This window comes from Papilio xuthus, unplaced genomic scaffold (genome assembly GCF_000836235.2).
Source record: "Papilio xuthus unplaced genomic scaffold, Pxut_1.1 DF827680.1, whole genome shotgun sequence".
Taxonomy (NCBI): Eukaryota; Metazoa; Arthropoda; class Insecta; order Lepidoptera; family Papilionidae; genus Papilio; species Papilio xuthus.
The window spans coordinates 1,607,095-1,620,988 of record NW_013530969.1 but is presented as its reverse complement, the minus strand read 5'-3'; the positions used below and the strand labels follow the sequence as shown (position 1 = coordinate 1,620,988).

General features: G+C 34.1%; 1 protein-coding gene across 4 annotated transcripts; it reads left to right on the top strand.

Annotated features, from left to right (window-relative positions):
• Nucleotides 1-10,890: 10,890 nt before the first annotated feature.
• On the top strand, nucleotides 10,891-13,881 carry LOC106117256 (TAR DNA-binding protein 43). Of its 4 annotated transcripts, XR_001227872.1 has the most exons (4): nucleotides 10,891-12,494; nucleotides 12,916-13,034; nucleotides 13,321-13,397; nucleotides 13,778-13,791. XR_001227872.1 is itself a non-coding variant. In XM_013311469.1 (3 exons), exons 1-2 carry the CDS (start codon nucleotides 11,162-11,164, stop codon nucleotides 13,347-13,349), a joined length of 957 nt encoding a protein of 318 aa, XP_013166923.1. In that variant the 5' UTR covers nucleotides 10,891-11,161; the 3' UTR covers nucleotides 13,350-13,397; nucleotides 13,778-13,881. The 4 variants fall into 4 exon arrangements, 2 of the variants coding, with proteins under 2 accessions (XP_013166923.1, XP_013166922.1); XR_001227873.1 differs by lacking the exon at nucleotides 12,916-13,034; XM_013311469.1 differs by lacking the exon at nucleotides 12,916-13,034 and having other exon boundaries at nucleotides 10,891-12,089; nucleotides 13,778-13,881.
• The last annotated feature ends 13 nt before the right edge of the window (nucleotides 13,882-13,894 follow it).

The following is a 13,894-nucleotide window of genomic DNA, read 5'->3' as shown; positions in this document are numbered from 1 at the left end:
TAGAAGCGATAACGAAACATCCACACCAAATCTTGGCTTCGAACAGTATTCCATCAATGGTCTGCTGAAAACGACGTTCGACGACACGCTCACCAACACGAACGGGATTCGATCGTATTTAAACTGATCAATGAACGCAGTTCCATAGCACGACTCTTCAGTTATTGATACCTGGCAAAACTAGAGACCAGATCCAGACAAGTGAAAACCTTGATGACCGAAAACCGGTACAATTGGTCTTCAATTCGGAGGAGAGTACAGCGCACTATCCTGGTCCTGCAATCCATAGCGCGGCGGTCCACACATATCCGTTCATTGACCGTTTTTTTCTTGATCCAAGATGGAAGCATATTTTTCAGCAAAGAACGAACCGGAACCTGGATAACCACCTCCACTAAACTTGTGAAACCTGGGAATGCAGCTGAGAAGCAACTCTTCTTTTCAACTCTCTTGTTCTTCAGTTCTTAAATTATTCTACAGTTTAAAATTGTGATTCAGGCATACAATAAAGGGTGACGATTTCCATATAAGTCAGAACCAAAATAAGGTAAGTGACTGCAGAGCACCCAAGCTTCTAGGAGAAAGTCAACTTTCTGGTTCCTCTGGACGTAGATCATGCAAAAGACGAAATTGGGAAGGTTGAACAATGCCCAACGAGATCTCAAAAATATCGGCACTGACTTGAAGAAATTTTCTGGATCAGGCCCAAGCCTAACCGAGTCTGTAGTGCATCTGGTGATGATGGACTAATTAAATTATTAATTTAGAAACAAAAAGAAATGTTAACCACATTCAACATCAAAACTTTAACTAGCGTCGTGAAATATTGTATTTCTTATCACGCTCCTCAAGATTTGGCAATAAATATCTGTATTGATACATACATAAATAAAATATATTATATTATATATTTTAATGATAAACATCAAACCGCAGTATTGACTTGGCAAGAAAAGCGCGCCACTCGCGCCAAAGGATTCCAACTAACAATGTCTGAAAATATTAATTTAATTATGTATTTATTTACACAAAATTATATAAATAAATAAAAAAAATAAAAACACATATCATAGCATTTTTATTATTATGCTATAATAAAAGCATATACAAATGTCATAAGAATCCATTATGAGAATAAATTAATTTTTTTTTCATTTTTATTGATTAATTTTTTTTATCAAAAAAAATTAAACAAATTTGAGTGCTAGCGATGTTCTGATAAGACAAAAAAACAACCATTTAATGTGAAATACCGACTGTGAACCTCACTTTACTTTGACTATTTACACAAATTATAAAACTATTTTCAATTATTTTGTTATGGTTTTGTAACCTTAAATATTTTTTTCCCTCTGTACTTGCTTACATATTGTCTATAACCACGGTTATTAGAAATATGTTATTATTCAAGTCTGATTCAACATGGTTTACTTATCTGAACTTTGTAGGCGTAGATCGAAAACAATGCTTGTTCTCGTATGATCCCACTTCTGAGCTGTGGGAGTCACAGCCGGAGAATACTTTTTCAAATAAAACATAGTCTTCTTTAACTCATATATTTCCTTTAGAATTGTAAATAACAACTTTTTCAAAAACACCGCTGTTACATTGTCTTTTTCATTCCCCGAATGTCAGAAAAACATGGCCGTCATTCAGACGAGCAATTACAATACTTTTAATTTACGATAACGAAATACCGTCAGATAATTAACATGATAAGTTGAATACTTCTATTTAATATTTGAGAATCAAATATTTAAATAATCTTTTGGATCGGAATACAAATGATTAATGTTGTTATATTAAATAAACAAAAGTGTTATTGACTTATAGCATAGACTAAATAACGTTTTACGTTAAGGAATTACAGAATATATGAAATGGCTTACACAAGATATAAATCTATGAAACGAAAACATTTGAAATTCGATCATCCGGAATGTGATGATGTTGTTCACAAAACACAATATTGAGTTTTATTAAGTTATGCCAAGTATACATTGATCAACTTAATAAATCAGCCAAGTGAACAAAGAGGTAAAAACTGGTAAGTTGTAATAAATGCTTGAAAATAACTTAAAAAAATAATGTGTGAATTATAATAACCTAAAAATTTCTCTAGATTTAACCTGTACAATCTGCGTCTTATTTTTGAACAGAAAGTAGAGAAACAATAACACGTCTCAAACAATTGAAGTATTTACGTGTAGAGCCACTCGATCAATATCTTATAATCTCCGTCGATAAAGTCTCAAGATCAAAGCACTTCTGCTTCGCGGCGATCAGACGCCCGCCGATAAAATAAAAACATTTATATTGATTTTTTTAGATTAACTCTAATCTTATCTATTGCATTTCAGTATGGAATAGTTTTAAATTCGTAGTATGATGAAAAAGCATAAAAAATCATGCAAATCTTTTATTTATCACTGTCTATGTTCTGGGGGCGCGGCAGTGCACCCGCCGAGGTGAATGCGGTAACTGCTTTAATTTAAAAAGACATGTTTTCGCTTTGTGCTTGGAATTTAAAAAGCAGTAAACCATAAATAAAACGCGAATTCCTGAACAGACAGAGAAGTATAACTCTTGTACTAACATATTCCCTGTCACCGCAGTCCTTGGCTGTCGAGTGTAGTCACATTTCAACATGGACCATCCTACGCGTGAATATACATTATGTATGGTACATTGACCTCAGCGTTTACTAAACATACTTAATGTTATATTTACTTCTACAAAAATTCCTAAAACTTCTAACTTACAGTATTCAGATCACGGCAGTTAGATTAAGATACCATCTGGCATTGTAGTCATTATTAAGTTTTGAAATAAGTTCAGATTTTTAGCTATTACTTTACATTGGAAAAGTAGAAATAACTTTTATAAAATTTTACAGTCATAGAGATAGAAAGCAAAACAACCGATTTCAAATAGTCATATGACAACATTACGAAACAAGATCACATTGATATTGAAACTAAAAGGTTGTTTATTTCATAATGTATGCTGTACTGAAAGTTTGTTAGATGTTGCTTAATATCTAAATTGCAATGTATTCGACTATATGTGTATAGAAATTATAGCGTTGTCGAGAGCTGTGCCGTTGGCGGGAACTGTGGGTGTGTGCTGGTCTGTGTTACCGCCAACTGGGTCGTGTTGTGAAACAGAGAGAGGTGTCTACAGTCAGCACGAACACAAACACAGGCAAGCCCGTCGTCGGCGGCGCCTGTCTCGCTGCCTTGCCCACACACATGGAGGTATGCTTTGTCCTTCAGACTCTGATATTTATATTTTAAATCAGCGGTTCTTAAACTTTTAAGGCATTGATTTTTTTTCTATTTCGTAATTCTTGATATAAATGCTTATAAAAGCTTTTTAAATTTATATGTTATGATATAATATTGTTTTTTTTAATTCAAGAACATTAAGCTCGAATCACTATAGCCCCTATAGCCACTATAGTTCTTGCCTGAGAAAGTAGATTAGGTATACATTTTTATTACGAAAAAAACAAACATAGAAATTACGCCGACTCCCCTCTACAGGTCTACGAAGAAAATAAAAAAAATGCAAATTATCTTACATGTATTTGCAATTAAATTTTTGTGCGCCTTTGTTTTAATAAATGTAACAACTAGCCTATCTAATTGAAATATAATTTAAAAACATTCGTATGTTTTAGCAAATAGTAGATATGTGATATATATATTTTTTTAAATAACCCAATATTGCTTGCAAACTTGCAAACTTGCTGACTCAAATATTATGTGTTTGCAAAAGATAGGAATGACGTAATTTTAACATGTACTTTAAAAGTCTTCAAGCGATCACATTCAACATTCGATCTCGAAATATTTCTGCTCATCCGCGTTATTTCTCCAATAATGTTTTTCACAACAGATAAAAAGAAATCGTCAAGTTTTAAAAAATAATAAAAAAACAATTGATTAATAGAATAATTTTTGTAATTTACGATGTTAAGGCGGTACGTCAAACAAAGTACCTTGTGTGTAAACCGTGGGCACAAAGGTTTGCGTCGCGCCGGTCAGCGCGGTCAGTGGCCCAAGCCCGAGAGATCCATTGCATGGCTTTAAACATTCGCCTTCAAATAGTTTTGTTGCAATAAATTACTGAATATTCTCTTCGAATTTAGTCTTAATATATGTATCGACCACTTAACAAGGTACTAATAACTTTTGATAACCATTCTACTATATTATAAGCAAAGAACAACATTTCTTTTGTAAACGTGTTGGTCAATCTGAACCGTCTCAAAATTTCCGGTTACATAGACTTACAACTACCTAACAGCTCACGGGTCACCGCGATCTACTATAGGTATGCGAGCCAAGAGCCAGCTGACTAGTTGATATACAGGGCGACTAATATGGATCGCGGATCATTGATAACAACGAAAGTAATAGTATCTACTATAATCATTTCTGGGTCTGGGCTTTATGGGAAATAGGATAGGACCTCTCAAGGATTCTGCATAAGGAACATAACCTTAGTACGTTAATTCAAATAGGCCGAAAGTTTAAAGAAAAACAGTAATCAATATTTATAATTTGATTTATTTATTACAACTGAAAGTTATAATGGACAGACAAAGAGTACTTGATTATTTCTACCGCATTCCTTACGTTTCCTAGCGTTGTGAGCGTTTGAAATAAAATAATAACTTCGTTTAGTTCAAGGTAATTTTAAATTTCAGTTATCGAAACCACGCAGCGGCAAATTTGATATTTCAGATTGCGTCATCAAATTGCAAATGTAACCACCACCACGTCGGTTTCCGTTGCCGATACATCCGAATAAAAATATACTAAGTACTAGCACCGTTTGATGAAAGAGAGTGAGCGGAAAGACAATATAATTTGCATGAGTATATGTACAGACACAGACGACAGTAAAAACCCACGGTAATTGGTAAATTTTGCAACAGATTCTTTCTACCTTAGCAAAACTTTTAAAAATGTAGAATAAGAATGTAATAAATTATTCCTATTAAGTACGTCACATCACTATTAAATAAGTACTCATATTACTCATTAGTATGGTATCAAACTTTATCGACCCGACCTGACATTTCCATTTGCTAAATTCTCGGTATTGTCCTGGGATAATTGAGTCGAAGTCAATAACTCCGCTTTTCTTCTTAAACATATATTTTTTTAATTTAGTTTTATAAAAATATTTTCAGAATAAATAAATCTATCCATGTTCGATCAAAATAAGTACCATCAAAAGACATCATGCATCTCCAAAACATTCATAAATGTCGAGACTATCACGTATGCCATGCGTAATGCCAGACAATAGCGCCTACTTTCAAATACGATGACTATCCTTGACATTTGTTCAGAGAAAAGGTTGATGAACAGGTCCTATATATTTCACTTATTAGATATCAGTTTCGTTTAAAAATATTTTAAGGCAGCTTACGGAAACATTTTTGTTCTAGAAAAATTGCCGTATCTGTTAGAATTTACTATTCTATTCAATTGGTTGAAAGGTTAAGAGGAAGAATTCACGGTTGCAAGATATCTCATACTTTGTTCCTGTTTGTAATTACTACGAAATTTCAAGACTCACGCTTTAAATAAACAATCGTGATCAATTTATAATCTTATATACGTACCAGCGGATGCTCGCGACTTCGTCAGTACGGAATTAAAAAAATGACCTGAGTTACCCCCGACCACGTCAGCTACCTTCTAGTAAAAGTCCCGTCATGAAGCGTCCATCCGTTTCAGAGATTACCTGGAACAAACGCGGATTTGCAGAGATAAAGACAAAAAGTAAAACAATAAGATTCTTTATGAGCAATGTAAATACATCATGTTCGCAAAATATGATTTTTTTCGATATTATATTATAATACAAACAGACGCTCCAATTTATTAAATGTTTAGATAAAAGTATTTCTCTACTTGAGTCGTATAAAAGGCGTCTAACGAGACACTTATAAGTATTTGATAGCAATTCAAGTATTTACTCCATGACTAACGAGCAAAGATTTATTTGTCTGCTCTCAATCATTTTCTTAGACCTGATTTGATAAATAGATGAATGTGTACTCTATTGTAACCTATCATCCACTTCGTGAACACGATGTTATAAATTCTAAAAACAGTCGCATAATATTTTATCTTTTATTTATTGATAATATAACAGTCGGAAGGTCTCAATCTGTTAAACTGATCTATCGATTAGATATTAAAATGATTATTTAATATTTTCTTTAACGTATAAGCTATATATTTTTTAAACTTTTGAAAAGACAAATATAACGTCAGTGACGGTGTGGCGACTGCGGCGAAAATTCCACGGCAATTGTACGTTTACTGAATAACAAATAGTTTAGCGCGGTTCTGACTAAACTATATCACTACAGTCAATAACTGGTCCAAAGTGCCAACTTCCACTTTGACTAGAAAGTGATGATACATTAATATGCATTGTTCGCTCTCAGAATTGCATCAGAACTGCATGTCCAGATTTAATAACTAGCAAGACTACACGAGAGTATCTCTCAAAGATTTTGTCAAATGTTTTTCATTTATTTTAAAAGAGCTAAAGTTAGAAAGTAACTACAACCGAAATGACAAAACACTAGTTTTAAGTTCCTGTCACAATGTCTGATATAAATAAAGACACTTAGATATTTCTAGCGGTCGCCAGCGCGGAATTTAAAAATAATAAGCCTATGTCTTCTTCCAGACTCTGTTCTATATGTATCCCAAATTTCATCGAGATCTGTTCAACCATTCTGGAGCTCCTTAAAACAAACATTCGCATCTATAATATTAGTAAGTAAAAAGTAAGATGGAAAAACTTTAGTATTAATGGGGATGCGGGGTAAAGTAAAAAGGTGGGAAAAATGAGAAGGATGGCAATATATTTTGTAGTTACAATTTTATACAGGTGTTTTTGCAGTGGAAACCAACTTTTAACTGTTAAATGTAATGTTATTTCCAAGCAAGCTAACGGTATACATAATTTTGTGGTTACTCATCTTTCTCGTTAAGTTCGTTGCATCATTTCTTTTAACAGGTCTTTCTGAATGTGCTTACGTGAGATAAATATACTAATTATGTATAACGATATATCATGCAAGCGAGAAAGATATGACTAAAGTACTAAAGAGAAATAAACATTTTCAAGAATCCCCTGTCGAAACTTAAAGTCACTAATGACACATACAACAAGGATATTAAAAAATAATAACTAATAATATTTTTAATACAATTATCAGTTAATCATCTATTAGTTTCATAAGCAAGGGTGACTTGTTGTCAAAGTAACTTCATTTGTGTTTCGCTGATATTTTTCAAGGTATAAGCTCCTTATTGCTTTAATTTATATTACTTTTTTTTATTAAAATATTATATTTATAACAACAAGAGATTGTGGTCGTAAATAAGGATATGCTAGTGCACAGAGGTATCGCGCTCGCCTTGGACCAGCTTCCTGTCAACTTGTGCTGCATAAGGCGCCAGCGCGAGTGAAGGGACCGAGTGTACAGCCACAACCTTTGTTCGATATTCACAGAGAAATGTTGCGGAACTGGTCTATGACCTTCAGCAGGAAAAGCACACAACCTTGTTGCGTCTCGTTCTAAATATCATCTTCCGTAAAATCACTTTAAAGTCAGTAGTCTAACGTGTTTTAATTATGACATCCACGTTTGATCTTCTAGTTTCTATTTCTAATATTTAAGCATACAACATTGAAAGAAGTTTATGTATTAGTAAGTTGGAGATTTAAGATTTTTTTTCACTTAATAGTTCTTAGTAGATGGTTATTGCGCCTATTTTAATTTTTTGTTTTCTCTCTATGAATATTCTATAAGTTTTGTATATAATTTTAAAGCTAACGTATCTATTGCTCGTCAGTTTATATTTCATGCGAGTTGGATTCCATTTAGAAGTCTTAATCACGATCGAGCGCATCATTAGTCCTCCTTTCGCAGTGCAGTATTAAAGGTCGGCATTATTTGTTGGTTACTCATCTAATGTTAAAACATTTATCTGTTTGCAACATGCTGGCATTTATTATCTCAATATACCATCCATGGTGTTAAACTTGTAATGCTAGGGATTGTGTTCGAGTGGAATTAAAAAAAAATAGTAGGCAATGTGCTCTTCCAGGCTGTTGGACATCTCTGAGAAATTTCAGTGAAATACGTTTAGCCGTCGAGGAGATGCCCAGTAACAAACATCCATCCCTTCATCCATCTTAATTTTTTCATTTATAAAATTACTTATATTAGTTCAATTATATTATTAAATAAATAAATCTATCAATTCCTAAATTACATTAAATAACGCGGGCATTGGTGCTATGAACGTAACACTTTGCGTACATTCAACAAGAAAAGAACATAAAGATCAACACAACGTGTCAGTTCATATCTGAACCTTACCACAATAACTTGAAATATTTTTTTTAATTAAAATATTAGCAGATTTTTTTGTAAATTTACTAATATTTCTTTTACCATTCCAACTAAGCTTTAGGCTTGTGCTAGGATATGGTTTACGACAATAGTCGAATGGCGGGATTCGAACCCCCGATCTCGTGATCGGAAATCCGTACGCTTAACCATTAGGCTATTGACGCTTCTAAAATGCTTTATTATTACTATTATTTCAGTTATAAATAAAGTGTTCAAGGACAGCATGAATATAAACTCGATTAGTAAAATCAACTTAAGAAAAAGTAAGTAAGAAAATTAAATTGGAGTCATTGGTTAAATTTTGGGTCTTATATTTTATTATATTCGTATAAAACAGGTAATTTTGTGAGGTAATTTGCAAGTCGCTTGACAACTCGCCGAACCGGTCTCCTGCGATTGCCGTCACGATTGAAAGTTCATGTCTTGACATTTTGGTGTCACCTCTGTGACACTAATAATATTTTTTTATATAAACTAGCCTAAAAATAAAAATTATGGAACTAGCCGCACATGGCATAGGTAATTTAATTGCGATCGCGGAAGAGAGCGAAAGCGTGCCCGCGGCCCCGTCCCGATGCGTTGGAGGAACAGACAGGTTTAGTGGGTATGCCTCCGTTATAGAGGAGAATCCCACATAACTACCGCATACCCCCCAGGGCGCGGAGTATGCATAAAGCATTCCTCTCTGGAAAAAAAGGTAATTTAATTGCAGAGCCAAAAACAAAAAATCGTCAAACTTACCCATTATTGGGACATTCAAAACAAAGCGCGCAACTTGAGAATTGCTCGGGAGTTGAGGATTTGCCATACCTGGACGCATCCTAACAAACCAATCTATCAAGTGTTTTAATCCATGGGACTCGAAGATACATTTTTTGAAGAAGAAATTTTATGAAAGAGTTTACTCATTGTACTAGACATGCAAGAAGTTTTAAAGATAATTGATATTCACACCCTTAAAAATATTAAGTTACAAAATATCAGTATAATCTGATTTGTACAAACTCTAGCCTTTACTTGAACTCTGTGAGCTAGTGTTGTGCGCTTCGTAACTCACAGAGGGGCTGCCTCATACCAAATTGTCATCATTCAAAGTGGTTTTACGCAACTTTATAAAAACAAATAAAATAAACCTGTAAGCCCTGACTTATTAAAGTTTATACCTGTGGCGGATCGAACGCCAACAGCGCCCTAGGCGCCATTTCTACGGCGCTGTGCTCCCTAATTTTTACAACTTTTTTTTGTCCAGTGCTATCGAAATCGGAAAAGATATATAGATATAGATATAAGATATATTAATAAGCTATTCAGAGATATGAGGATATTGGCTTACATTTTTTGTTTTCTATAATCGCTTGGCTATACTGAATAAATTAATGCATTATTATGTTGTTCGGACACAATTAGTAACGCAGTGTTGCGATATCAATAATGGCGAGCAAGTTAATTACCGAATTACTCGTACATAACTTAGTATGATGAAACACTTTTATGTTGTGCAAATCGTGGATTACAGAATTTCTAAATAACTTAATTTAAGTTATATCTAACGGCCAATATATTTTTATTGTATTATACTATTTTAGAATATTTGGAAGCAAAGTGACCATCTATGTGGCGAATATTTTTCCAATACATTGTCAACTAAGCGATAAACATAGTCATCTAAATATCAAGATATTTTTGAAGTCCACGCTTAATTTAGTAAATGGTAAAAGTCAAAATTCAAGGTGAGCGAGTGAGTGACACGGCATCCGGTTCGTTGAAAATCTACGTATTTTATTTCGATATTATTATGCATGCCTTTAAGTATCTCAAATGCTTTAAGTGTTTAACTAGTGAATGCCCGTCACTTTGTTAGCGCGGAAAAAAAAAATCCTAAGTTACTCGCGCACACAACCTTCCTTCTTTCCAGTAAAAGCCTCAACCAAATATGACCAGCGGTTTCGGAGATTACCCGGACAAACGTGAATTTGCAAGCACACAGACAAAAATTTGAAAACCATTTTTTTTTGGTACATAATATTCGCAAAATATGTTTTTATTTATCGATAATACTATCGATGCTAAATATCAGCGAGATCCATGCAGCCGTTCTGGAGATACTTCTAACCAACATCCATCCATCCATATATCCAAACATCGCCTTTATTATATTACTAACATTATTAAAGAAGAATTAAACCAGCGCCTGATATTAATTTACTAGCAAATGTAGTAAATTATACTTTTTGCATAAAAATTCATAAATATGACAACTCTTCGATCAAATAGAAATTTGTTATCGTTCATCAGACAGCCAATCTCTACAAATCCATACAATATCAATATATGAGTGAGACACAAATAAACAGTTAGATTGACAGTGACATAATCCTGCTATGATAAGTTGCCATGTTGGTTGCTCTCTGATAAAGTTAACGAAACTTGATAACTTCGAAGAAAAATGTTTTGTATTGAGTTTTGTGGCGTTATCATGGTGAACATGGTGCATGCTTTTCACTCACACAATTAACATTTGACTGTATAGTACAGTACAGCATAGTAAGTAAAATTCCTGAATTTGATTGTTAAGTTAATCCTCTATCGTTGCATATTCTTTGTCTTTGGTTTTTTGGCGTGGGATTCGCCATTTTGTTGACGGTCTTTTTTATAAGGCATTGATAATAGTGAGAAAAGTAAATAAAAAAATCCACCAAAATGAATGGTAAAGGTGAAACATTCAGTGAAGATATATTTGATTACATTAAAGTAGGCGAAGATGAAGATGACATAAACGCTGTGGAAATTCCTTGTGAGCATGATGGCACTCTACTACTTTCAACGCTTGTAGCGCAGTTCCCAGGAGCGTGTGGACTTAAATACCGACACCCTGAAACAAAGTCAATCAGAGGTATCAGACTAAATGATGGTAAACTGCATCCTCCAACAGAAGCCGGATGGGGCAAAAACTTGTACATTTGTGTATTTCCCAAAGAAAACAAACGTAAGATGGATGATGTATCATCGGAAAATTCAGCAGCAAAAACCAAACGATTAGAGAAAAAACTAACTTGTTCTGATTTGATTTGTCTCGGCTTGCCGTGGAAGTCGACAGAAGAATCGATAAAACAATACTTTGAACAATTTGGTGAAGTTGTAATGGTTCAACTTAAAAAAGATAAGAATGGTTCTTTTAAAGGTTTCGGATTTATACGTTTTGCCACGTATGCTTCGCAAATGAGAGCCTTAGCACAAAGGCATAATATTGACGGCCGTTGGGTTGATGTACGCATCCCTAACTCCAAAGAGGGTGTAGTCCCTCAAATGCCATGTAAAGTTTTTGTGGGCCGTTGTACTGAAGATATGACAGCTGATGATTTACGGGAGTATTTTTCGAGCTTCGGAGAAGTTACAGATGTGTTTGTACCACGTCCATTTAGGGCATTTGGGTTTGTAACATTCTTAGATCCGGAAGTTGCACAAAGCTTGTGTGGCGAAGATCATGTTATAAAAGGTGCTTCAGTGTCAGTGTCAAGTGCAGCTCCCAAAATCAAAAACAAGTCAAACCAAAATTGGAAAGATGACTCATACGGACCAAACTGGGATGGAAATCGATCAGGCCCCTCTGGCGGCCCTAACAATGGAGGTAATAGTAACATAGATTCTCTTAACATGCAAAATTTGGGGATCAACCCTAATGGTGGAGGGCCACCTGCTAATTTTAATTTACCAATAAGTCTTGTCGCTGCGGCCCTTAATCAAGCGGGATGGGGTGGATTTTTAGGCGGTCCTGGTAATTCTGGACCTAACAACTGGCAAGGTGGGCCACCCCAAGGCAACTCTGGCAAACATTGGAATAACAACCAAAACTGGGGTCCAAATGGACCACCACAACCATGGAATCATGGTGGTCCTGGTTGGAATGGTAAAGGAAACTGGAACCAAGGAAACTGGTCAAATGGACCAGGCAATTGGGGAGGTAACAGTGGGGGTGGCTCAGGCCAGTCTGGTTCAGGTAGTGGATGGAATAACAACAAACCGCAAACATGAGGTGAGACTTCCCTATGGCATTAATACCAGAGATGTTTGTATGATAAGATGTATTTTAAGTAAATAGTAATAATATAAAGTGATGGCTTTATCACATCTTCACATACATTTTTATTTTCTTAAATAAAGAAATTGTCTGCATACAATAAGTTGATAAACCAAGTGTGTTATTTTGTGATGTATGATGAGGGACTTTCAATAAATAAAGGTGTATGAAAAATGAGATGGATGTTTTAATTCTGTGAATCTTGGGTGGGAGGATCACAATGTTCATCGTAAGGCATGGTAGTAGTGTTGAAAGAAGTGCACTATAATTTGAACAAAACCCAACAAGTCTGAAAGTAAGTTTGCATTAACTATATGTTGGGTACTGGGTATGGAAGTTAACTTTTGTCAGTGAATGTAGTCCAATTTGCAAATAGAAAAGGATGAGCAGATCCATGCTTTCTGAGTGAGTGAAATGCAAGACAAACCTGCTGCTTGCATCCATCTGCTGAGTATGAAGAGGGCTGCCTTTAGCCTGTACTGCTACTTCAAAGTGGTGAGTGTGAATCGGAATGGTCAGTGATGTCTATTTAAGATTATGTTCCTTTACATTTATTAGTAATTCTACACAGATTGTAATCTCACATTTGTTTCTTATGTTCCATAAATTCTCAAAAACCTTTTTATACATACTATAACAAGTACTTTATCAAGGTATGGAACCTGATACAGCAAGCTTTTACACCTAACTATAATGTGTTACATTTCATATTCATATTGGAATAATTTGAATTTTTCAAAAACTGTCTTGACCATATGTAATTTTACTTAATTTTTTTTAGGTTTGATGAACTGTGACAAGAAGAGGTGATCCGTGAATCAGAAAAACCTTGAACACATTTCATGGTCATATGCACAGGTATATTATTTACAATTTATCATTTCTTATCTAAAGTAAAGATGATGTATTCAGAATGTTGGGTTCAAACTTTAATAATTTTTCCAAGTAACCTCTTTTTAGAGTCAAAATATTGTACTTTTATAGAATTTTTCCCAATAACATTTTGTTACATTTGTATATTATAACTTATCCATACCAAGCCCAAAACATGACACTTTATATATTTTTGTAGTCTCCATATTATGGGTGAGACAAGCAATACATGTGGGGTATTTTTTATCATGCATCATATATTTTAAACTAATATTGATGAAATAGTAAAGGTACTAATGACCTATTTTTAAAATCTTACTGCTTTAATTTTTTAAGTAACTTACCACTAATTATACTATTTTCAGATGGAAAAAGTGACTCAGAGGTAAAAAAACAAAATCTAATTGAAGAATTACTTTGTGCAAATAAAACAGTGATATTTTTTGAATAAAATGTTTATTTACACAGACAATTGTATTTTC